Here is a 23,706-nt window from a genome sequence, read left to right as displayed (position 1 = left end):
AGTTAAACAATATCCGAGCGGATAATGGAGACTCGAATTTTTTCGGAGGTTATATCTGACATGTCAACAACATTTCTGTCGGAACATAATAAAAATGTCGTTATACGATGATTTTGACAAGCATCGAACCACGGAAAAAGTCGCGGGTTGGTCCTCAGGTATCAAATTATTACAATCGCAGCTTCAGTTAAAAAAAGCAGCCACTACTCAGGTAATAATAAGTAAATGAACATTTCGTTGACACATTTTGGGCACATTGCAAATAGTTTACATTGGGAGGAATTGGTGAATAATTTGTCTATAGCCGAAAAGAGAGCAGTTCAGAAAAGCAGCGGCAGTTTTGGCACCTGTTATCGACTTGAAATCAAAAACAAACAGAGATGGGGAAAAAGAGGAAGATCCACAAACGGGTAATACCCTGACGTTGACAGGAACAAACAGCGTCGGAGTTGGTGGAGAGTATGATTGGAATGTAATCAATGAATATGATCCTATGTGGCCAAATGAATACGAAAAAGTTGTTAAGGAATTACGCGATATTCGTGATAGAGAACACGATCAAGAAAATGAATTACGAAAACGCAGGAGAGACACTACCAGATTTGAGGACACACAGGTAAACTGCCTAATCAATTACTGATCTGGTATATGCCGTTACTCATTCTTTTGAAACTATCTTAATATTTTGACTGCATTAGACATCACCTGGGCACACAACGATGGTTGCTCCAGAAAGGGATGAGGAGAGGACGCCAACGTCGAGGGGTGTGAGTGGTGGAGCAGCGATAGCGCCTCCTCCTTCTCTTCAAGATACGGCAGATTTAGCGCCTCCTCCACCCCCACCAAGACCTACCGCATCTAACCTGGGATATGGATCTTCCTCTGTTGCTGCAAAGATTATGGCAAAATATGGATTCAAGGAAGGTCAAGGTCTTGGTAAGAAAGAACAGGGTATGTCTGTTGCTCTACAAGTGGAGAAAACGAGCAAACGAGGTGGCAGGATTGTTGGCGAAAGAGAACAATTAATGCCTCCTCCACCACCCATGGTACCTTCGCCACCTCCACCAGTTGGCCCAGTTTCACAATCATTAGTACCTCAAGAAGAGCCGAGCATTACGGAAATCATGAAATCCCCAAGCAAGGTCATTGTTCTCTTACTATTCTTTGGTAATAATGGCAGTACTTGCAGAATAAATTTACTATTATCTTACCTGGTTCTTCATTGGAAATAATCGTCACTAAAAGTGTCAATTCCTTGCAAAGGTTGTGCTGTTGCGGAATATGGTGGGGCCGGGTGAGGTGGATGAAGATCTTGAGCCAGAGGTGAAGGATGAGTGTAACACAAAATATGGGGATGTATCTCGGGTAATGATACATGAAGTGATGGATGTTCAACCAGAAGAGGCCGTTCGAATCTTCGTTGAGTTTAAAAGGATAGAAAGTGCCATTAAAGCAGTGGTCGATCTCAACGGTCGTTTCTTTGGTGGCAGACAAGTTAGGGCTGGATTTTACTCCTGTGAGAAACTCGATGCCTTGCAACTAATGGACTGAGTTCGAAAGTCTATCGAAAAAAGCCTGCTGACTATGAAAAGTGATTAGTTTCAGTAAGCAAGTGGTTTCGGTAATTCTAGAACTTTTTTTTACCAAATAATTGCATTTGCGCAACGTACACTCTAGACCTTGACTCCCTGCGTTGTTATTCAATTGTAATTTTAAATCAAGTATGAAATACATCAACATCAGTAGATCACCTGGTTGTGTCTCATAATTTGTACAATTCTCTCCTGTGTCGTAGCGGTGCTAAGTTCCATCTCACCAGAACGTCGTACCTCCGATCAAACAGCAAAGCATAAGTGTAATATAACAAGTTTATTTGTTCGTTTATCGCAGTTATTTTTCTTTTATAAAATAATGTATCTCATATGTCTCTCTCACTTTGTGACAGCAACACTCGAAGCACAGTTTTCATTGGTGGAAGTAGTGATATGTAGGAACGATCCTTTTGAAAAGTATTATGTTGTCGCGGCTGCAGCCTCTATCGGAATAAAGTAATTCTATGTGCAACCGGGGGGTGGACTATTCAGTCTAAGACACACTTGCCTGAGTAGGTTTTTCAATATTGCTGGTTGGTTTCCAGAGTCCTAAGTACAAATTGTTGGAGAAATGAAAATACTACATTCATAGCGATAGTAGATCTAAATTACAAAAATGTTTTATTACCTTATCGAGTGTGATAGTTGGTATGAAAGTGATTTTGGGACTCAAGTCATCAGTCATCTCTCCAAACTTTGCCAATAATTCCTTTCCCTTTGTTCCCTTATAACACTTCTCTATGGGTGAAACATCGAGGTTCACTTTTGCAGCACAACGCTCCATAACGTGCTCTGGGAGCATGTTATCTTGTATCATACATGTGATGTAATCTAATTGTATCGACGGATCAATGACTAAATCAATAACACAGGCATGTATTATATTCGCTTCGCACTCGGTTGGCCCATGTTGGCATTCAAATTCATACCCGGTAGGTGTTTCAGTAGTCTATGAGAATTACAAGTAGATATATATGAGACATGAAAATAAACTATTTTGAAAGCTAGAATTTTAAAAATCAATTGCAAGCTGTACGATACAAATATTGGAAGTAAGGAAAGATTTTTACCCTGGCCTTTCCATATGGTATAAGCTCCATGTGTAGATTGTCGCTGATCCTTTGAAATGTCGGTACTAGCTGCTTGATAACAAAACTCCGAGAATCAGGGCATAGAGCTTCATAGTACACAGACACCAGTACTTTCTGAACATCTGGCTTACTAGCTTTGACAATGACTGGACCGTCGACTAGGTCTTCGACCGACTGTGGCTTTTCTGCAGAAAACTTAATACATGTTCAAGCGGGTTTAAACAAAACAATTTTTTCAACTTTGAAAAATTTACTGGAAAAGCGGGGATTGAGACAAAGACAAGAAATTTCGCAATCAACTATTTGTCACTATTTGTATCAGGGTAGGTTAGGACTGAATATAAAGAAGTGTTTACCTGGGCAGCATGATCGTTGGTTGTTAAGAAAACGGGTGTCCAGTGTTTAGATGACTGCCACAAAACGATAACAATAAAAATTGTTACAATCAAACGGGTTCGGAAGCTGCCCATTTCAAATAAGTGGTTTGAATAACTGGTATAAAATAATAACAGAATCACTAATTGTTGCAGTGATTATAAAACGCTATGTAGAGCAGTTTATAATAATTGGTTTCCTCGCACAATTGATACTTAAAATCATGAATCGAGTTAGCTTATCATCTTAATACGATTGAATTTGATCTAATTGGTAACACATCACATGTTTAAATTGAAACCTTATCGCTCCACAACTTCATTATCCGCCATTTTGAATCTCACATGGCGGTGGCCTTGTGAACATGTTTTGTGTAGGTTCGGTGGGAGGTTTGTAGATAATATTGCCACCCGAATATTGACTGATTTCTACGAGAATTGGACGTGAAGTCATAATATGTTTTTGTGATTTATGAATAAACAAACAAAAACACTATTCAAAAGCAGATAAGAGCTTATATCACTGGTCGGCTTCAATTACTAATCGAATTTAAAACGAATCGTATGGCCATGCAATATCTCGACATTCATTTATTTTTTTCAGATCAAGCGTTTCCTTCACTCCCGACAAAACATATTTCGCAAATAAAAATTTACCAAATTCCAAATTCCAAATTTATCCACATAATTACAGCACACTCCCAAAATTTGATTCTAAGCATCTTCGAATAAATTATTATGGCGCCCAAGCAGGAAAACAAAAAAAAAGAAAACCAGACTGACAATAAGAAGAAGGGAAAAGGCGGCAAAGATAAAAAAATTATTAAGAAAAGATGTGGACCGTAAGCATGCAGTAGAGTTCATTATGATTTATCGCATTTGTATTCTAAAATCAATTAAAGCATACGTTACTTCTCACTGATTTCTATAGACCGATGGCCACAGGAACCGTAATGGCACAGAGAGTTCTACCATCAATGGTATGTTGTCCACCCTCAGGATGCTCAACGAGGGGGTGTCTCCCAAGTCCAGGTTGCGGAGGCTGTTGAATTTACGAAAATGAATATATTTCACATTTTTGAGCTACACCTGCAGGCAGCCAAATAAAACTATAAATAAACCAATTCAAAGATTTCAATTATATTTTGAGATTTCATTACTGAATCGTTACACATTGATAAAATCTTTAAAAGAGATAATTACACTGCAGTTTGTCACGCAAGTGATGAAATTTCTTCCGGAAGTAGACTGACTGATTTTTAGTCAAACTGCGCAAATACGAAGAAAATAATTGCTTCAAGCCTCGCGGAGTATCGAAAATCATGTTCAACATTCTTCCCCTATAGGATGTGCAATTGACAAGTAGAAAGAGATTCGGTAGATTTATACAATTCTATGTATACAAGTATTCGTTTTGTTTGCTCACCTACGAGAACAGGATAATAGGGTGGAGGACTGCAGAGGACAGGAGGGGTTGGCAGTACATTTCTTGCCTGGTATTTGAGACAGCCAAAGTTGAGGGTTGTTGTAATTATTGGCATATATTTACGTGGGGTTCCAAATTTCGGAGGGCACTGAATCCAGGGGGAATATTGACGCTGTACAGTGCAAGGGGGGCATGGCGAGTGCGGGGTGCAAGGCATGCACGTGGAGCTGTCGAAACGTCAGTCCATATTAGCCGAAATTATCGAACTACGAATAATTGCATTTTTGAAACAGAAATGTTAAATATTGACCGTTTCTCTATACTTTACCATTTATCGTTGCCCAGACATCCGTAAGGCATATTGACGGGCAATTTGGAATCAAAGATTATCTAAAGAAACCAGAAGAAAAAAGGTGAGCGTAATTTTTGGAAACAAAAATTATTCATACACATAATTCACTCGTCAACTATTATCCGCATCTGTCACTTCACTTCCAAGCAACAAATTTTGGCATGGTCGAATAAATCAAAATTTCAGTATACTCGTAAAACTATCACAATTAAAGCCAGACTACTGGAAAGAGAAAAAAAGAAAGAAAAAACCAAACAAAACTAAAATGCCCCACTGCATTTACGAATTTTCTCGGGGACGTGGCACAGGAGTTGCCGAAGCTATAGGCAACTGGGGATTTTCCAACAGGATTGCGAGCTCCGGGCAGGAACTTCGACGTCTGCAATGTCTTTTCGCGAAAATGGACAGTTTGTGAGTGGCTATTACCGATGAAAAAAATTTAGGCTCAAAAAATCCAATCTTACCCCATTATTTGGTAATACAGGCGGTCCACAAAGAAGCCGATATGCGTTCGTTACGACTGTAGAAATGATCCGGAAGCTTGGCACGTAAAACCAAGTCCTCACGAGTGTAAACCAGCCTGGACTTTTCCTGAAAAAAGACCATTAATTGTTTACAACTCATGTGCAGATATTATTGTTGTTTCTAATCTCGTCGACGTTGGCAGCGATTTGAGCTACCCGATACCTGGTCGAAGTTACATGGCGCAAGGGGTGAGTTTTTGTGTAGGAAATTCTGAAAATCAGAATGAATTGTTATTCGCGGTTTATAATTGTTGAGGATTTGTTTCTTTCTCATTTTAACAGACTGACAAATGGTACAGAAGAGGACCGGATTGTTGCCCTCAGCCGAGCTGTCTCGCTCCTCAGTGTCCGAAACCTTGTTGCAACTGACATAAGAAGTGAAGATTCAATTTCAAATTAAATTGCTTTAACGGAATTGTACTTTCTATAATTAATAATCTGTAAACCGTTTAATGAACATTAAATATATCAAAAGACGCAGAAGATTTTTATCAGCAGATTTCAATTCAATGCATCAATGTGCGAAAAAGAAAATGGTCCACCTATACACTACTGTGCAATCTGAATATGTTACCAATTGGAAAACAAAATATACTTGGCAACCTAAAATTAAATAAAAACAATTAAAAACGAAAATTTCATGTAAACGAACAGATCGTAAATCTAAATTTTAACTAAAAATTACATTTCTAAATTGCATTCCATACATACAGATTTTGGCTAAGAATTTAGGATAATTTTTCTACCTATTTCGGTTAAGAAGAACTCGGTAATTAGGGGGAAGTAGGAGTATAAGGCTGCAAGATGCCTGCAAAGAAAGCGGACAAGGGTAAAGAGGACAAGAGCAAAGATAAGAAAGACGAAAAGGGCGGGGAAAAGAAAAAACCAAAAGGTCTTCCTAAGGGTGCTGGAATGGGTGGTACTATCGGGTTGATGGAAAAACCGATCAAGAATTGCCCGTAAATATACAGACAAAAAATTGATTAATGTACAAAGATACGAGAAAAGTTTTGCATAATGTTACCTTTGACTTTTGAAGAAAAATAATTCTACCGGTATTTATTTCCAGGACAAAAGTCAATAAGTGTGAACCGCCTCCGTGTCCACCGCCACAATGTTGCCCACAGAACATTCCCGTCTGTTATCCACCTCCGGGTTGTCCGCCCCACTAAACCACGAATATTTCAATTATCATACAAAAAATATAAATCAATAAATATACGATCTGTGACAAAACGCTTGTATTCATTTTAAGGAATTTATTAAGCTATATTAGGTATGAAATGCTAGGCAGAGAAGACTCTCACAAATAGTGGTGTGTGGAACACATTTTCCTGAGCACGAAAAACAACCCTTATTATATGTTGCGATGCCAACTAGTATTCACGCAAAGAAAAAAAGATGAACACAAATGAGGATTGGCAAAAGCGATCAAAATTTAAACATCCATCTAACAAATTCAAAATTAAAAAATACGTTTTTCGGTAGAATCTTTCGGCTGAATTTGAGAAACAAAATTTAATAAATTTAGTAAAAATTTTGTAACGCGGCGAGATGGGCAAGGGAGACAAAAAAGAGGAGAAAACAGCCGGTGATAAAAAATCATCTGGAAAAGGGAGCAAAGGACCTGCTCGAAAGGGTGGTGTTTTCATGGGCGGTACAATAGGAATAACTACCAGGCCGGATAGAAACAATTATTAGTACGTATGCATATGCAGTAATATTCAAAGGTCTTAATATCACTGCATATTGAATAATTTATTTGTGGTTTTGATAATTTTAGCAATGTTGTTGTGTCACGCAACGGCAGCTCAGGCCATTCTCAGTCTTGCAAATCATCAGCCCCTTCTGCAGGGATTTCACCGATAATTATTTGCCCACCGAATAATTATCCACCACCGAGTTGTCCAACGCAGCCGAGACGAAGATGCTGTTAATTTAATGTAACAAACTCTCCCACCTCCATCTTGCCTCCTTGAAAATTTGATGACATCATTTTAAATAAACAAGATATAATGATCACGACGAATACCGATTTTTGATAAGGTGTATATATTTATTGTTTTAATCTGAAACAAAGAAAAGTCAGTCGATTACATGCGGCTAAAAAATTGTGATGCGAAAATGGGTTAAGAAATCTTGGAAATAAATTCAATCATTCCATATCATTCTGCCATATCATTTGATAAATATAAATTTGAATAAAAAAGAAGTATGGGGAGAAGTAGGCGCTGCAGAAAAGTAAAACGGTCTTGTTCAAAGCATCGCGGATTTTTCTCCAGTATTTTAGGATTTTTTTACAGATCGAGAAGATGTTCGAGGTAATTGATTACTAAGTATTGAGTGTGGTATCAATTAAGGTGGCAACCACCACATGAAATTTAAAAATCTGATTCATACTTAGATGTGCATGCGGGACCTCGCAATGTCGGTCGAATGCATGTCAATCAGCTCCGTGCTGTTCTCGATATCAATATACAGGCTGTAGTAAAAATCATCCACAGTATCCGCCCCAAGGATGTCCTCCGCTTCCGCCATGTTGTCATCGACCAATGATGTAAATCTCATCACTGAATAAACAGCGACACACTTATCTATTTTTACATGATTACTTAGCAATAAAGATATAACAGCAGATTACAATGGTGCAGTTTATGACTCTTGAGAGCTGCGCGCTATGACCAGTCCAATTATTCCGTTGAAATCGAAGTAATAGAATTAATTTATATCATAGGTTTATTACTCATTATTATTATATATAATATGTTTATTATATATTTATATATGTATATTTACTTATGTATAGATGCTTCGTATGTATATATGTATATGTATAATGATGCTTATTTCAAAGTATTCAGGCGTTTCATAATTTATACGAAAAAGCGCAATAATATTATATCCACGATAATGGCATGATTCGGTGTTTCCATTTCGATCGTACATTGAGCAGACGAGTTCGAAACCTCCGAAACACGTACCACGAAACTCAGTAATGTGTGATAGCTACATACAGCGTGCATTCAGCATTCCCTTCGATCTTCAATTTTGTTTGAGTTTTGCAAAGTCGATTTCTGCATAGCTGAAGCCTTCCTGCGGCGGTATAGGAGATACTGGCGGCGCACCCTCCACATCTGGAAGGTCTAAGCTAGCATAGTGCAGATTACTTGCACCTGGTTGAAGTTGTTCATACCCTTCGCTGTCCAGAGGCGCGGGGGTAGGTGTTGGGGTCGGGGTTGGCGTTGGCGTGGGTGTCGGAGTGGGAGTATCGTCAAATAACTTTGGAGATGATGGTTTAGCTTGCACCGGTTTGAACACAGAAGGATTAGGACACGTTGCAGTCGGAGAGGCAGTTACTAGTCGTGGTTTGCCGATTGTAAAATCTGCGAGCCGTTTAGTCAAAGGAATCAATGTCTGTTCTTGAGAAACGTTTGACGAAGATATCAAACGGCTACTTTCTTTAGCCGTACAATTAAGTGGATTAATATCGTGGACTTTTCTACTTAAAGAACTGTCCATGATTGAAATAGAGTTGGGTACAGAGAGCTTTCTAGTAGGTCGCATCACCTCGTTTTCACCAGCTGGGTTATCGATCAATGAAGACTTTCCAGTCTCCGGCTGCAGGGTAAAAGGTTTCATCGGTGATTGAGGACTATTTAAAGAAAATGGGAATATGGTTGACGAAGAACCTGTCGGAGTTGCTCGAGGAGGTGAGGCTGGTGTACTGGCTAAGCTTTCAGTGGCAGGACTTCCATTGAGTGGTAAAAAACTTGGAGCTTTTACGGGTTTGCTTCCAGCCTGAATGGCGATCGGTTGAGAACGCAATTTTTCTTTGCGACTGCCACCCCTTGCTCTTCGGTGATTGCGACTACTCGAACCAACGTTCATATTTATGTAATCTTGCTCGGGAGTTGCACCGGGGCTAGGTCTTGCCTTGAAAGACATTTCCACGTAGCCTTCAGGTGGACGCCTAGGTTGAGGCAGATCAACCGGTGCCGTTCTTGTGACACCTGAAACAGAATCATCAGGGAATGCAAATACGTATGCATTGCCGGAGACTTGGAAAACTTCATTACTCGTTCGGTGTACGGTACCTGGAGGGCCGTTCATTTGCATGTAGTCTTCGTTTATAGGCGATGGAACTTGTTTGGGACTCGAACCAGGTCTATGCCAGCCATCACTCGTACCTCCCATCTCCAAGTAGGGCCCTTCAGCCTCTTCGACTGGCTTCAGTGTTGTTATCACTGGTTTAGGGGTGCTAACGGACGATGGTGGATGACTATGATTATGGTTGGCAGTGATGGTATTGTTATTATTGTTTCTATTCGCCTGAAAATTACAAATTATTTTTTTGAGACATTTTCCTACTTAGTAATGACGGTTACCGAAAAATCGTCTGTAACGTTGATTTACCTTGTTCAGACCACTCATGTCTACGTAAGGGGCAGTGGTAGATACGGGTGGCTGTCCAGGCGACATATCGACGTAGGAACTAGTGTCAGTGGCAGTGGAATAAGAATGCGTATGAGAATGGGATTGGGTATACGAGGATGCGGGAGAGGAGAGCGACGGCAGAGCATTTGGCCTTGTGAAATCCAATTCCATGAGGTCTTCCATTCGCTCCGATGCTCCGGAGCAACCAGAGTTATGACCCCAAGAACTGGATAACAAAGGAGCAGAGTTCGACTTGCTCGAAGCTGTCGTTTCAGCGCCGACTGGTAAAGGAGTAGCTACCACATTGGCTAATCTTCCAATTTCGGGTCGCTTCGAACGACTTCCTACCGAAAACGCTCTAACTCTGACAGACTCTTGCTGTGCTATTTCCAGTCTGAAATTGCATGAACAAATCGATTAATATGATTCGACACGAATTCTCAGCTGAAAAACCTGATAAAAAGCACAATCTGCTGGACAGGGGGAACATTATTAATGTATCGTATTACAGAACAAACCTATTTTTGCGTTGTCTGTTGGCAGGTTCTGGTCTAGACCCAACAGAGTATGCCCTGGTAGGCCTTGACTGTAAATCTTCACCAGGGGCGAGATAGCTGGTGACCTTGTCTAAGTGATACTCGGAAAACCTTAGATCGGTACTGGGTGTCCCAGATGTGACTGAACAGCTGCTTCCGCCATGCTGAGACATGTCGTCAGGAAAGTGGCCATTATGAGGATTGGCAGGATCCATGTCGACGTAACCATCGTCACCGACAGGTGCCATAGGTACATAGCCATCAGATATGGTGGTTGCTTCCTCGATGAGCGAGGATGCACGAGAATGGGAGTTTGCATTAGTTGCAGGGCTCATGGGCATGTAAGCCCCACCTCGACCAGGACTCGAACCACAGGGACTGTACATCTCCATATAGGAACTCTGCTGTCGATAGGTAGGAGAATTAATGAAATGACAAATAAAATAATGCAGAGATATGCCTGTCCTTTTTCTCTGCACAGAAATCTTGAATAATATTTTTACCTGAGAAGGAGACTGAGACTTGAATATGGGGGAATATTTATTCTGGGGATTATTGGATGCCCAGCTGGTGTAATCGTCACCATTTTCTTCCATAATAACTTGTTCATCGGGAGTCAATGAGTGACCATATCTGCAGGCTGGTCCTTCCTCCAAAATACTTTCGCCTCCCTCGTCCATAGATAGAGACGAGCCGGCTGAATCGGTTGAACAAGCACCAGACGCAGGACTTATTGGCATAGATGAAATTGGTGGGGAATAAGATGACCCCTTGCCGTACATCGAATGAGGTCGTGGTATGTGGGGTGCAAGGTGAGCTGCTCTCGGATGACCTAGTATAACTGTTGGATGTCCCTCGCTTGACGTACGCGCTCTTGATGGTAAACTATCGCATCTTTCGCGTCCACTGGTACCTGGAATAAATATTTTACGTATTACAATCAGAGAAGGAGATAGGCAGTTCAAAAGCATACCGTCCCAGCATTAGCCTAAATTAGTTTACTTGCATTTACAAATGTACATGTTATTGAATATTGACATCAAGCATTACGTCTTAATACAGTCGTAGAGGGCTGTTCAAAAGGAAGAAAAAAAATAATAAACTTTTATATAATAATTACAAATTAAAAATGCACGGTGATTAGCAATAAAGAAAGAAGCGCCATTTAATAAACGTGCTAATAGCATTAGTTCACGGTGTAATATTAACTTTATGGTTCTTTGGTTTACGTCAAAACTTGGATAGCGAAATTCCCATTTTTCGAATGAGACAAAAAAAGATATCGAAGTAGCTCTAGAAGCTCAAATATACAACTGCATAAAAGAAAAAACATCTGTAATTTGAGATTTATTTTCAGATATTTTGTCATCCTCGTATATTGAATGTCCAATATATTTGACCAGCGACAAACAAATGTGTGTACAATTTGCGTAATTTGTGCTGCATGCAGAAGACAACGTTATCCTTTGTTGCTATTAAAATACATGTTTGGTTATTCGGGTTCTTCAATTATGAATTACAAATAGCACAATGATACGAACAACACGACCAACACGTATCATGAGTGGTATAATTAAGATTATGTTATTAGATAGTGATTGAGGAATGATTTCAACAAGTGATTATGATTCGCAGTAGGGTAGGTTGAAAAGATTTTTTTTTTTTTTATTATCTTAGCATGGGGGCAGAATTTGTACCTTATAAAAAAAGAAAATTTTTCACATGTGGTAAAAATTTTTTACTTGATATTTTGAGGTAGCCCACTCGTTTTTTGAATAAATAATTAATCAAGTGGGGTAATTCTGACAAAAAAAAAATTTCCATCCAACGATTACTCGATCGATTGCATGAGTAGATGATTTTGGCTTTCAGATTTCGATTCCTGAGCTGATTATACACGTGAGATTACCCTTGAAAGCCGAAAAAAAAATTGATTTTTGGGCCAAAAGTAAAGTAGTTCAAAAATTGATTGTATTACACTTTTCTGACGTATTTTGACCTCAGGAATCCGAATCTGAGAGAAAAATTGATCCATCTCTAAAATTGACCGAGTTATCGCCAATTTTCAGCTTTTCGGGGTCAAAAATAAAAAATTTATTTTATAGTCTATTTTAATGTAATTTGAGCTCAGGAATCTGAATCCGATAGAAAAATTGACCTATCTCCAAAAATTATCAAGTTATCCTCATTTTTTCGCATTTTTTGGTACAAATTTGAGGATATCTCGAAGGGAAAAAATCGTAGCTCAATTTGACCAACGGATTCGTGTTCCTGAGGTCAAAATACATAAGAAAAGTGCCCTACGATCAATTTTAAAAAATAAAAATTTTTGGTCAAAATTTGAAAAAATCGTAAGGGGTACCCCTTGGAAAAATCTCAAATTTTGACCAAAAATTTTTATTTTTTAAAATTGATCGTAGGGCACTTTTCTTATGTATTTTGACCTCAGGAACACGAATCCGAAAGCCAAATTGAGCTACGATTTTTTCCCTTCGAGATATCCTCAAATTTATGCCAAAAAATGCAAAAAAATAGGGATAACTCGGTCATTTTTCAAAATAGATCAATTTTTCTTTCGGATTCGGATTCCTGAGCTCAAATTACATTAAAATAGACTATAAAATAAATTTTTTATTTTTGACCCCGAAAAGCTCAAAATTGGCGATAACTCGGTCAATTTTAGAGATGGATCAATTTTTCTTTCAGATTCGGATTCCTGAGGTCAAAATACGTCAGAAAAGTGTAATACAATCAATTTTTGAACTACTTTACTTTTGGCCCAAAAATCAATTTTTTTTTCGGCTTTCAAGGGTAATCTCACGTGTATAATCAGCTCAGGAATCGAAATCTGAAAGCCAAAATCATCTACTCATGCAATCGATCGAGTAATCGTTAGATGGAAAAATTTTTTTTGTTAGAATTACCCCACTTGATTAATTATTTATTCAAAAAACGAGTGGGCTACCTCAAAATATCAAGTAAAAAATTTTTACCACATGTGAAAACTTTTCTTCTTTTCATAGGGTACAAATTCTGCCCCCATGCTAAGATAATAAAAAAAAAAAAAAAAAAAATTTCCCAACCCACCCCGATTTGCAGTCATCGTCGAAGATTCCTGCCTAAGATCCACAACCAGTAGAACTGCCAAACACCCAATCATGTAAATAAATGATAGCTCGAAATTGGATATTGAATATAAATATTCCTAAAACAGTTGGCAACTTCAACCGTTATTGCGCAACACCTCAATAAATGATATTGACGTATGTTGTGAAATTAAAATACATACAGCGTAAAACGGATCTTTTAGATGGTTGCGATTGATTGACAACAGCAGCGGCTAGGGGCAGCGACAAGGTTCTCTGATGGGATAATGTGGTGGTGGTGGTTGTTGTAGTTGTGGTCGTGGCGGTGGTGATTGTGATGTGATTAGATTGAGAGGAGGCAGGGTGAGGGTGACTGGCAACTGAGTGACGGCGCCTATTCGCGGTCGTGTTGGCATTTGCTGTGGCACTTCCAGCATGCCCTGCAGCAACCCCAGTCCCAGTAGCAGCAGCGGCGGCTGTAAAGCATACAGCTAACTGTCGCGATACCACTGATTGCAGGGCGATTTAAATCCCCATCGGTAACAATAACATTGACATTCATTGCCATGGTGAAAGATATTGCCAAAACTTTTTCAATATGATACATTACATGTAAGCAATTACATATGTCCAGATACGACTGAATTAAAATCAGTTATTTTTTTTTTATGCTCCAAAATAAAATCACTTGACATTTGGCCAGAACTTAAGAAATTTGTATCTAGGAAGAAGTAAGGTTTCAAATTGCATGGGGCAAATCAATTGATCAAAATTAGTCGACAGACAATGTCTTTCGAATTACTGGCTAACATTGAAAGATTCAGATATGATTCTTCTGATTTTATCCAGTGATTATGAGTTGAGAGTCAACTGCAAAAATTTTTCAAATATATTCTGGTAATTATGCATGATTGTTCTGGTTACACATTAATCGTTAGGTAAGCTTAAATGCTAATGATTGACAGTGATGAGACAATAAAATTAATTTCAGAAAATAATCAAGAATAAACCAAAACCACCATATACCAATTTTGTGTATAGTGCAAAAAATAAATGAATGAATAAAACATATATCCCCATGTAAACAATATCAAACATCGATAAATACAATTATAACTCTTCGTAAAATCAGGTCTGTGTTTTGGGCAACATCTACCAAATATGGAAATAATCACACTCTATACCAGTAAACTAATGAAAAGTCAACAGTTTCCAAACTTGGTATCTTCACCAAAAGCACGAACCAGCTGGAATATCAAATGTGTAGCCTATTCGAGATCCATGTCAGGTGACAGATCAATGATAAAGATAGATCAACATATATTTCCATAAGCATTGACATCAGCTTGGATCTCAAATGACCCCCACATATTTAAAAAAAGATGATTGTACAACTACTGTGAAAGAAAACAGACCCATGAGTGTATTGGAAGAGGAGATACTCTGTGATTGACTACTCTGTGCAGGGGCAGAGGCAGGGTTGTTCGGCTCCCGCAACGGATCCACCTGTTCCTTGCAAGTCTTCTGTTCCTCTGTAAAGCCCGCAACCCATGTGTGTTACTCTAAAGCCAAGTTGTGTCGTACCATGTCCCAGTATACCGAGACAACGATGCCTGATGCACGGAATGTGCCATACGAAAGCGTGTGCGCTTATGTAACATGATTATGGTCCACCGCAAAGCAGATTGTATATTTTAAATAATCGGTAAGGATTGAAAACTTTCAACATATTTGATGCGGATCATTTTTTTTTTGTTTCAGCGATTCAATAAATCATCACAATATTGCATATTGTACAGACATTACTGTTATTGTAATTTTTAGCATTATAGCGATTCATGAAGTCAAGACTTTCACAGTTAGTTGCAATTCTTAGCATATGGCACACGTATAAGCATCATTTGAAAAAATCAGCACACGGAAAAAAACGTTACAGTTGGTGCTATGCGATGAACCGTATATGGAAATTCTTATCGAGCAAAATATACGAGATGTGTAAATCATTGGACTGTATATAAAACTTACCTGAGGGTGAGAAACCGTGTAATTTTTGTCCAGTGTGCGTTTGCCGACGCTGAAGCACAGATATAGGCTTACTAGCTTCGTTTGCCGAAGAACTACGGGTTCGCGGTCTTGGCCCAACCTCCTCTTTACTGCTGTTTGTGCTACTCATTGAGTTTAAAATAGCTGCGTGCATATTATGCGCTATGTTGTTATCTTCAGTCTCCATCCAAAATTCTCCTACTCCAGTCACTGCTGATCGGCCTACTTCCATGTAGAAGATGCGATCCATGTAACCACATCTTCTGATGCACATCAGCTGCATGAAAGAATAGTCACGGATGTGAGAAATGCTAGAATTTCAAAAAGAAACATTTGACTTACAGAGAACTCGATAGAATCTGAATTGTCCTTTGCTCCAATCTTAACAAGACTCAAAGTTCGATCAGTCAGACATAGTCTATATGGGCCTTGAATGTTTCTACGTTCTCCAAGGCCTTTCTTCTGCATGGTGACTTGCCAAACGTGTTCTGAAAATCGGATAGATGTATAAAAAATGTGCAAATATGAAAAGAAAGATTGTCAACATTGGCAAGGTTCTAACCGAACGTAGGACGAGGTTGTTCGCCATCAGGAACATCTCCTCCTTGGAGAAGAAGCATTGCATTCAACCAATCATCTAGTTCCTTCTCGCTGTCGAGAATCAAGCAGAAGCATTCGTCTTTGGTATACAACGCAATGACGTGACGATACTTGGTGTCAACGCGTTTATTAATATTGAAACAGCTGTGCAGTGATATACTTCTTTTGGGCGGCTGCTTATTCTCAAACTTCTTCTTGCTGTCATAATACTCTAAGCAGGAGCTGAATCCTAACGCCTCTCCACGAAGTACAAAAAATTTTTTCTTCGTAGTCTTCAATTTTCGGAGATGACCTGAACGTATGACCGGGCCTCCCATCGGGGATACTGGACTCCTGCCCGAAGACATCCCGACCGAGGATCGAGGATAGCGAATTGAGGTTAGGAATTGCGTTCTTGGTGATGGATCGTGAACGCGGGGGTGATTAAAGGGAGCACCATGTACATTCCACTTGGTTGCACATACACGTACCAGTTGATTTACATGCTCACGATTATAAAGCGCGCCCGTATCTCGAATTCGCACAATTTTGGTAAAGTATTGAAGTGCCTTTCATTCGTAGTATTTGTACGTTGAGTAGGGTACGCGCAGGTGGGTGGGTGGTTGAACTCACAATCGCGACTTGCGTAAAATGCTTGTCGAGTAAATAGGCTACTGCCAAGGGCAGGGTAATTTTTCATGCGCAATAGGAGCTGGCGATACCAAATCACGTTGTGTAGTGGGTAGTAAATTAGAAGCATTTCCTGTTATCTATGATTGTTGAAAACACGGTATTCGGATGTAACAGGGTTCAACACAGGTACGAGTCACACGCGATGAAAACACTGCGAGGTATATTCAATAAATATGCATACAGTGGTCACATCTGCCGCGGTAAAAATGTGGGCCCAGTAAAGGAAATCCCTTATTTGGAGCGAATTGAGGGATCCCCTCTTGTGCTCTCTCCTTATTCACTATACTAAGGGATTTACCACTGTATCACACTATTCGGACGGGTACCACAACCCGTCTCTATCGCAATACACACAGACTTTTTAATTACACGCTAAGCAATAAAATAGGCGTTCGTATCCATCTTGGAAAGGTCATGTGTATGGTAAGCTCCGCAGTTGTAAACAAGCTGTACGCAGGCGCTACTCGCTCAAAGCTACGGCAGCGGCGGCGCGACTCGATACGCGATACGCCACATGGACCCGAGGCATTAAAGATGTTCAGCATCTGAGTTGGCCGATTTTATTGGCTGACAGAGATGATGGTTGCCATTCATTCATCTGCTTGTTTTTCTTTCAACAATTCAATTCAAGCGGGAAGTAAATATACAAACATATAGAAATTAAGAGCAACCGTTCAGTCGAATTGATAATCAAAAACATATATTTGTTAATCGACAATAACGTCTATTTTTTTGGAACGAAGATTCCTCTTATTAACTAGAATACAACGATAATTCGTCGCTTTACCGTTTCAAAGTTACGAATTATCAATATAGTTTTAACAAATAATGTCAATATTCCACCCCAAAAATCTGGGTAGAATGATCAGTCTTATTTCCTAAGTCCGAAGAATCTTACTCCAACAAAAAAAACCAATTCAACAAAATATTGAAGTAATTAACAGAACCATTTACAACTTATATCTTTGGTTGTGCTTAGTTTTATCTCTCGATGGTACTCAATGTCTCTTTTTCATTTAGTACACGGATGTACGTTGAGATTGCTCCATTACATCTCAGATCTTTGTGTCCATTTTAAAAATAACTACCTATATTTTAGCGAGTAAGAATTCAATACATTTGTACTATTGATAAGAAAAAAAAATCAACGAGTGCCATAGAATTAGAAAACGTCATTGATATGTCAGGAATAACTAACCATGATAAGTTTTATAGCATGTAATAATACGTAATGGGCACTTGTCATTGAACTAATTATCACACCCAAATCCCTTTTCTATACAATAAAATTAACACAAGGCACATATACTTCATTTATCCACATAAGAAAAAGACCTTTTTGTAGGACTGTGTGGAGGTCAAACAAGTTAAAGCCCACATTAGGTATTGATACTTGGTCTGTTGTGCATTCTAATTTAAAATGATGTGGGAGAAAACTTAAGAATGTAGCCGATTATGAAATTCTATTAGTCGTGAAAAGAAAATCTGCATAAACTAGGGACGATATTGACAAGAGAGCTTTTGATGGAACATATCTGCTCTATAGGAAGTAAAGTTTATCTGCTAACTGTTGATTGGGCTCCCTTTGGATACTTTGACCTACCAAAAAAGCTAGCTTGTGTGCGTACTGACACGGAGCAGGTACTCTTACAGTACCGGGCCAGTTATAGTACAAGTGGCATAGTTTGAAAGTCATACGTTGCAAATGATCAGTCTTGATTTCAGTTGTATCGTAAATAACCAGGTAGTGAGTAGGCGAGACAGTACCTTGACGGACGTTTTGACTTACTAAGAAAAAGTCGTACCAGGTACGCCGAGTTATCGAATGGTCTACTATGGTCCCTGGAAGAGGGTTTTCTAGACGATTTCTCTGTAACAAAATATTTTACGGCAGTGGTCAGTGATTTTTGAATTGATGTGAAAGAATGAACTACAAAATTTGGGTGGCGCGAACTTACCATTTTCCCAAATATTCTGGTGTTTATCTGTTTTTGAACTATGACGACGCAGAGTCGAGGCTTGTAATCTGCAGAAATAAGAGAAAATGAATCTTCTAACTGTTTTACTTCGTAATCTCTTATGGTGACAAGTTGTCCGTCGCCAACCCCATCCCGATATATTATGATCCGATCGGGAAAACGACTGTTAACCTGAAGATGAAAAATACATCAATCATATTCGTGCACATTCAGATGATTAAATTGAAGATAATGTACACTACCTTGAAATAAGCTTTCAATGCGGTGATAAGGCATACTTTCAAAGAGTCCAGCAGCTCTTGATTCGGCCGTTGCAGACAGACTTTACTGAACCATCGGGTAAACGGTTTATCAAGACTGGCAACAAAAGCAGCAACACTCCCGTGGCTGTTACGATCAGTGCCTGGATGGTGTGTATCGATACCACAAACCATGAGATTATCCTACAGTAATACAAGTAGAGTATGAATCGCTGTGCGCAAGTTGAGTGAATAGCAAGACTTGTCTTTAACGCACCATTGGATTCTTCAGAGCCCACAACGTACCACCGAGTTTACAGTTTATTTGCAAAGCAATTTTTTGGGTCACACTTTTGATCCTGTCTGGTCGATTTATCGTTTTCGCAATAATCACTTGTGATGCAATAGGCATCTCGACGCAGCAGAGCCTGCAAAAATGGTGAATCAAGAAATTTTTGAGTTTCATACATTGGCTCACCGAAGTTATCAGGAGACTACTGTAATAAGATGAAAAGTCGTAGTATATTTAACTGATCAACATCACTTACTTCTTGACAGCTGCATAGCGATCATCGCGACTTGTTGGGAATATTATGACCATTATTTCCATTCGAGGGTTGATATTCGCTTTCAATTCGTTTAAATACGTTTCAGTGCGATCGTCTTTCAGTTCGATAAGTTTAGCTCGTGCAATATCCATTCCCATTGTTGGGCCGACCCTTGAAATTGTGGTATGGAAATCCTCGGCACATTTAACATCTCTTCGGCAAAATAATAGACACCAATTTTTTAAGCCAGGCTGAAAGACAAAACATTTTCCAAGTACATAAACCTAATTGTTCATCTGCAGAAAATACTATCATCTTTTAGTCGATCAAAAGATGACAGGACTCACGGTAGTCAGCATCGGTAGACGACAGACAGCAGTGTTCCAATCGGCATTCTGCTGCCCTTCATGAACTTTGCCCTTTCCGAAGAGAATAGTTTCTGGGTTAAGTACCCTACCTGGTATAGTAACCACATCATCCTCTAAATTCAATCCCCAACTGGCTAATAAGTTCTGGGCAACTTCGTTTTTTTTCACTTCTTCTATGAAACGGCGAGCAACACCGACACGATGTTCAGGTGTTGTTCTAGTTACTTGTGCAATATCTTTCATAATTTTGAAATCTCGTTTCATTGGCTCAGTTAGACCGGACATGTAGCAAAGTTCGGGGATTAGATTTATTGTTTGTTCAATTTGCTGTGATTTATGAAGAAAAAATTAATGTCTTTTACTGAAGAGTATATTATTTTGTATCCTCAACATTCACGGCCGAACAAGAATAGTAGGATTGCAAATCTACAAGGATTTCAGGCAATAGGCATTGCATAGATTACTCACTTCTCCTGAAGGAAGTCGCACTTTTGCTGTATGCACGAGGAGCGGTTGCGCAACATCTTTAATAGCAATGTTCCAGTGGCTTTTATAATACTCGACAAGAGTTATTTTTTTGTTGGGGTCTTGTTTCATTGAAAACTGTTTAAGGGGAGTATCATTCCATGCGATATCATCAATGCGGTACACCTTGTTGTTATATCGCGTTAAAACCGACATGCCTATCAGTTCCTTCAATACATTGTCTTTGAAATGAGCTCCATCTTTCTTATAGAAATCATTTCTACCAAGAAGACATTCAAAGTAGTATTGCGTTCACCAAAGTTAAACAAGTAGAGTAAAATCATAATGCGGATAAACTATCAATAGGACCTACAGATTATTCATTGGTTTTTCTTAATAATAATAGCGGGACATGTACTCACATGTAATCGCGCACTGTGTCTGTACGGAGCACCCTGTGAGTGCTGTGGAGGCACAGTTGTAGGCCACCTTCGTACTCATCAATGGCAGTGACATAACCGGGCCATAATTCCAGTCGGTGCTGCGGGATTAAAAGAGCAGCTTTTGAGCTGAAATGTTGTCTTCCAATTTTAACCAAATCCAAGGCGTGCATCACACGACGGAATAGAACGTTGTACAATCCAGGAACTTCTCCAAGACGTCGTTGCTTTTTGTAAATGATTGATAATTTGACAACGGTGCCGTCTAATGGATGTTCCGATTGCAATTCTGTCCTCTATACAAATGTTGATTAGTAACGTAATTTTTCTATCGTAATTATGCTGTACTGCTAGACAAATGAATACTATCAACTAGGATATAAAATTCTTACCGGTTGGTCTAATGGGCGTGATAAAGAAAGAGTTGTACCATCAAATATTTTGGTACCAAGAGCATTTGCGTGTTGATTTAGTAGCCTGAACCGTAAAGGACGCGAGTCAAGATCAGGCATATATTTGACCGCATATTCAAACACTCCTCTACCTGGATCAACCTTCAGACGAATGTAATTTGCCTGCACTTGAACACTAGAGAAAAATTAAATTCAATAGAACTATATGATTGTCTGATTCTCATTACTTCAATACAAATCACAGATAACAAGAATCAACTAATGACCCTCCTTTACTATCTGATGAGCCATTCTCAAGTTTGCATTGATTGTACAATAGAATCATATTATCAAGACTTACTCTATGCAGTGGTTTCCAGATGCACCCTGACGTGAAATAGGCTCAGAGATGGTTACTGATTCGGTGACCTTCAAATTAGACAAAGTACTACTTGCTACCTCTACTGCATCACCAGAGGGTCCTGGATGTGATGTGGAAGACCTGCTCGACCATTAACGTTTCATAAAAGTTCTGTACTTGTACTTCAAGTTTGAAAATATCAAGATTGAGAGGTGATTCGACTTACGGAGTTTTTTTCAACAAGTCCAGTAGCGAGGCTCTACCAAGGGCTTGTGTAGGTTGACCAGGTACGTTAGCAGGACTCGAAGTGACTTTCTCTGACGATTGTTTGATCAAGCCCAATAGCGAAGCTCGACCACGGCCTAAATTTAGGGCTGGAGTAAGTGCAGCAGGCGGTGCAGGTGGGGAAGATGCCGCACTTTGTGTCGGAACATTACTCGGTCCTGCTGATTGTTCATTTTGCTTTTTGAGCATAGCCAGGAGCGACTCACCCCTGCCCATTGGACCACCACGTCCATATGGTGGTGTTTCACGTTTATCGGCCATATCTGTTAAATAGATGAATAGATGGTATTCAATTTTATTTTTCCACATGATTCGTTGTACTGATGATGAGAATTCCTTGCTTTTTCCAGGATTCACATCAAAGGTTGAGGCTTCAAACAAGATTTTGCTAAGAACATTCTACAGTCATCAAAAATAACTCTTGAGTGATGTCTGAAGATGTCATCAAGAACAAGACGAGACTAAAATTTAATTTTTAGATCCAAAAACTCAGCGCAAGACATCGGTTAAACTTTTCTATCTAGAGTTAAGATGAGGCTGGAATTACGATCTAAGTGCTTGAGATTGTCATTGGGGATCGAATCGAGCATTTTAAGAGCAAACTAACTAATTTATATCTTCATGCTTTGTTTGCAGATATCCTGTAGAAAAGTGCACAGGTGATTTTATCGTTAAATAATTTTTTGTAAATAGTGGATGTAGTAGGGTAACATTCCAGGGTTTCGCACGTGGTTACTAGTATGGGGCGTTTTGCTAACCATCGAATTTGTGAATTCATACGATTTTTACTTACTTGCAGTTGATCAAAATTACGTTGCGGGTTCAATTCTGATTTTTTATGGTTCTATAACTCTGTTTATAATAAAAACGCAAGCCTCGACAGGCTTCCTGGCTCAAATGACAGATTGAGACACCACGCAGCATCGGCAGGATCATGGACTGGGACAAATTTAAAACACGTTTGATTGTGAGAAGAGAAATGTTATGAGCACGTTATGAGAAAGCTTGTTCGTACAAATAGTCGATTTGCTCGTAATCGATTGCTGATGAACCGCTAGATTCAAAAATTTGCCCGCCGCGCCGCGTTCTGATCCCCATCAACGTCCCCATGAAAACACATGTATTTTATAAATTAGTACCGGTGGTATCTGAAAAATGGAAGATTAACGTGCGAAAATATAAAAACGGAAGGTCGAAAATACGTTTTATCACAGAGCATTTGTAGCTCGTTTTTTTGCCCAGAATAATAATGATGGTACATCCTCTCTGTGCAAGTTTCGTACTCACTTGAATCTTCTTTCGTTTCTACTTCCAGTCCTCCCTATACACTTTAATACGGAAAAAGTTGCACCAATCAGTTAAATATTTACGAAAAGCTTATTAGTAAAGAATGTTTGCCTCTACGTACACAGTGAGAACAGACCCGTTGATTAGAGTAAATCAGAACGCATAATCAGCAGGTTTTGTAGTTGTAGAAACGCGTGCTGTGCAGAACAAATTCTTCGAGTGAATGGTAGACTATGTCCCCGGTGCCATCCTAGCTTCCACACGCGATGGCCACCGCTTCCGCTGGGCAAGTGGAAAGTTCGAAGAAGAGGTCGGTCGAGGGAGTAATTCTTCGTAGAGTGCCGGGTTTTTGGCAAATTCTTCATTGCGGGTCAGGGAATAGCAGGTGTGCGGAAATTCCAGGTCCCAAGGGCCATATAAATATCTAGAAGCAAAATAGAGGTTTACAACGCATAACTAAGATAATAAAATTCCATCGCGATGATTCAAGCCACGGAATGGTTTCGAATACATTTTGGTAAAAACGCACGATTATCACGATACCTTAGTTGAACGAGTCACAGCGATAATCGCGAATAATTGCATTATTAAAACTTTATTTTGTATACATTA

The 23,706-nt window shown here is 39.2% G+C and overlaps 5 protein-coding genes and 1 long non-coding RNA gene across 12 annotated transcripts; 3 read left to right on the top strand and 3 right to left on the bottom strand.

The window, feature by feature from the left end:
- Positions 1 to 21: 21 nt before the first annotated feature.
- LOC105690322 (splicing factor 45) lies at positions 22 to 1,750 on the top strand. The gene is made up of 4 exons (XM_012408033.3): positions 22 to 211; positions 305 to 616; positions 699 to 1,142; positions 1,264 to 1,750. Exons 1-4 carry the CDS (start codon positions 95 to 97, stop codon positions 1,549 to 1,551), a joined length of 1,161 nt encoding a protein of 386 aa, XP_012263456.2. The 5' UTR covers positions 22 to 94; the 3' UTR covers positions 1,552 to 1,750.
- A 104-nt stretch (positions 1,751 to 1,854) lies between these two features.
- LOC105690323 (GILT-like protein 3) lies at positions 1,855 to 3,268 on the bottom strand. Its single transcript, XM_012408034.3, has 4 exons — positions 3,040 to 3,268; positions 2,663 to 2,878; positions 2,221 to 2,541; positions 1,855 to 2,141 (listed from the first exon to the last, which is right to left on the bottom strand). Exons 1-4 carry the CDS (start codon positions 3,151 to 3,153, stop codon positions 2,055 to 2,057), a joined length of 738 nt encoding a protein of 245 aa, XP_012263457.2. The 5' UTR covers positions 3,154 to 3,268; the 3' UTR covers positions 1,855 to 2,054.
- A 489-nt stretch (positions 3,269 to 3,757) lies between these two features.
- LOC125500551 lies at positions 3,758 to 4,198 on the top strand. Its single transcript, XR_007277925.1, has 2 exons — positions 3,758 to 3,899; positions 3,989 to 4,198. It is a non-coding gene; the product is annotated as an uncharacterized LOC125500551 (long non-coding RNA).
- Positions 4,199 to 4,885: 687 nt separating this feature from the next.
- LOC105690324 lies at positions 4,886 to 6,319 on the top strand. Its single transcript, XM_020854810.2, has 3 exons — positions 4,886 to 5,246; positions 5,320 to 5,548; positions 5,642 to 6,319. The coding sequence occupies exons 1-3, from the start codon at positions 5,101 to 5,103 to the stop codon at positions 5,726 to 5,728; spliced, it is 462 nt and encodes a 153-aa protein (XP_020710469.1). The 5' UTR covers positions 4,886 to 5,100; the 3' UTR covers positions 5,729 to 6,319.
- A 1,789-nt stretch (positions 6,320 to 8,108) lies between these two features.
- Positions 8,109 to 17,129, bottom strand: LOC105690329 (insulin receptor substrate 1). Of its 6 annotated transcripts, none has more exons than XM_012408047.3 (10): positions 16,021 to 17,129; positions 15,801 to 15,946; positions 15,441 to 15,735; positions 14,831 to 14,947; positions 13,619 to 13,891; positions 10,833 to 11,242; positions 10,312 to 10,733; positions 9,773 to 10,187; positions 9,454 to 9,688; positions 8,109 to 9,369 (listed from the first exon to the last, which is right to left on the bottom strand). In XM_012408047.3, the coding sequence occupies exons 1-10, from the start codon at positions 16,403 to 16,405 to the stop codon at positions 8,402 to 8,404; spliced, it is 3,666 nt and encodes a 1,221-aa protein (XP_012263470.2). In that variant the 5' UTR covers positions 16,406 to 17,129; the 3' UTR covers positions 8,109 to 8,401. The 6 variants fall into 6 exon arrangements, with proteins under 6 accessions (XP_012263470.2, XP_012263471.2, XP_020710471.2 ...); XM_012408048.3 differs by having other exon boundaries at positions 10,312 to 10,730; XM_020854812.2 differs by having other exon boundaries at positions 13,619 to 13,855.
- LOC105690330 (piwi-like protein Ago3) lies at positions 16,807 to 23,658 on the bottom strand. 2 transcript variants are annotated; one of them, XM_048653494.1, is made up of 13 exons: positions 23,216 to 23,658; positions 22,601 to 23,135; positions 21,749 to 22,070; positions 21,523 to 21,663; positions 21,162 to 21,357; positions 20,752 to 21,065; positions 20,333 to 20,609; positions 19,844 to 20,191; positions 19,497 to 19,747; positions 19,226 to 19,376; positions 18,952 to 19,152; positions 18,689 to 18,880; positions 16,807 to 18,600 (listed from the first exon to the last, which is right to left on the bottom strand). In XM_048653494.1, the coding sequence occupies exons 3-13, from the start codon at positions 22,066 to 22,068 to the stop codon at positions 18,271 to 18,273; spliced, it is 2,721 nt and encodes a 906-aa protein (XP_048509451.1). In that variant the 5' UTR covers positions 22,069 to 22,070; positions 22,601 to 23,135; positions 23,216 to 23,658; the 3' UTR covers positions 16,807 to 18,270. The 2 variants fall into 2 exon arrangements, with proteins under 2 accessions (XP_048509451.1, XP_012263472.2); XM_012408049.3 differs by having other exon boundaries at positions 22,601 to 23,658.
- Between the last annotated feature and the right edge of the window lie 48 nt (positions 23,659 to 23,706).

The sequence above is a fragment of the Athalia rosae genome, chromosome 4 (genome assembly GCF_917208135.1).
Source record: "Athalia rosae chromosome 4, iyAthRosa1.1, whole genome shotgun sequence".
NCBI classification, from domain to species: Eukaryota; Metazoa; Arthropoda; class Insecta; order Hymenoptera; family Athaliidae; genus Athalia; species Athalia rosae.
The sequence above is the reverse complement of the archived record's forward strand: the minus strand, read 5'-3'. Positions and strand labels throughout refer to the sequence as shown.

Bases quoted from the DNA above. Each gene is read 5' to 3' on its own strand.
- LOC105690322 (XM_012408033.3), top strand. From the start codon at position 95: ATGTCGTTATACGATGATTTTGACAAGCATCGAACCACGGAAAAAGTC. The intron at 212-304 runs GTAATAATAAGT...ATTTGTCTATAG, and splicing joins AAAAAGCAGCCACTACTCAG to CCGAAAAGAGAGCAGTTCAG. The intron at 617-698 runs GTAAACTGCCTA...TGACTGCATTAG, and splicing joins CCAGATTTGAGGACACACAG to ACATCACCTGGGCACACAAC.
- LOC105690323 (XM_012408034.3), bottom strand. From the start codon at position 3,153: ATGGGCAGCTTCCGAACCCGTTTGATTGTAACAATTTTTATTGTTATC. The intron at 2,879-3,039 runs GTAAACACTTCT...ACATGTATTAAG, and splicing joins CCAACGATCATGCTGCCCAG to TTTTCTGCAGAAAAGCCACA. The intron at 2,142-2,220 runs GTAATAAAACAT...ATTTGTACTTAG, and splicing joins CAACTATCACACTCGATAAG to GACTCTGGAAACCAACCAGC.
- LOC105690324 (XM_020854810.2), top strand. From the start codon at position 5,101: ATGCCCCACTGCATTTACGAATTTTCTCGGGGACGTGGCACAGGAGTT. The intron at 5,247-5,319 runs GTGAGTGGCTAT...TTGGTAATACAG, and splicing joins TTCGCGAAAATGGACAGTTT to GCGGTCCACAAAGAAGCCGA. The intron at 5,549-5,641 runs GTGAGTTTTTGT...TCATTTTAACAG, and splicing joins GAAGTTACATGGCGCAAGGG to ACTGACAAATGGTACAGAAG.
- LOC105690329 (XM_012408047.3), bottom strand. From the start codon at position 16,405: ATGTCTTCGGGCAGGAGTCCAGTATCCCCGATGGGAGGCCCGGTCATA. The intron at 9,689-9,772 runs GTAAATCAACGT...TGTAATTTTCAG, and splicing joins ACATGAGTGGTCTGAACAAG to GCGAATAGAAACAATAATAA. The intron at 9,370-9,453 runs GTACCGTACACC...ATTCTGTTTCAG, and splicing joins GCAAATGAACGGCCCTCCAG to GTGTCACAAGAACGGCACCG.
- LOC105690330 (XM_012408049.3), bottom strand. From the start codon at position 22,068: ATGGCCGATAAACGTGAAACACCACCATATGGACGTGGTGGTCCAATG. The intron at 20,610-20,751 runs GTGAGTACATGT...TCTTCTTGGTAG, and splicing joins GACACAGTGCGCGATTACAT to AAATGATTTCTATAAGAAAG. The intron at 19,748-19,843 runs GTGAGTCCTGTC...TTTGTCTTTCAG, and splicing joins GTCTACCGATGCTGACTACC to CCTGGCTTAAAAAATTGGTG.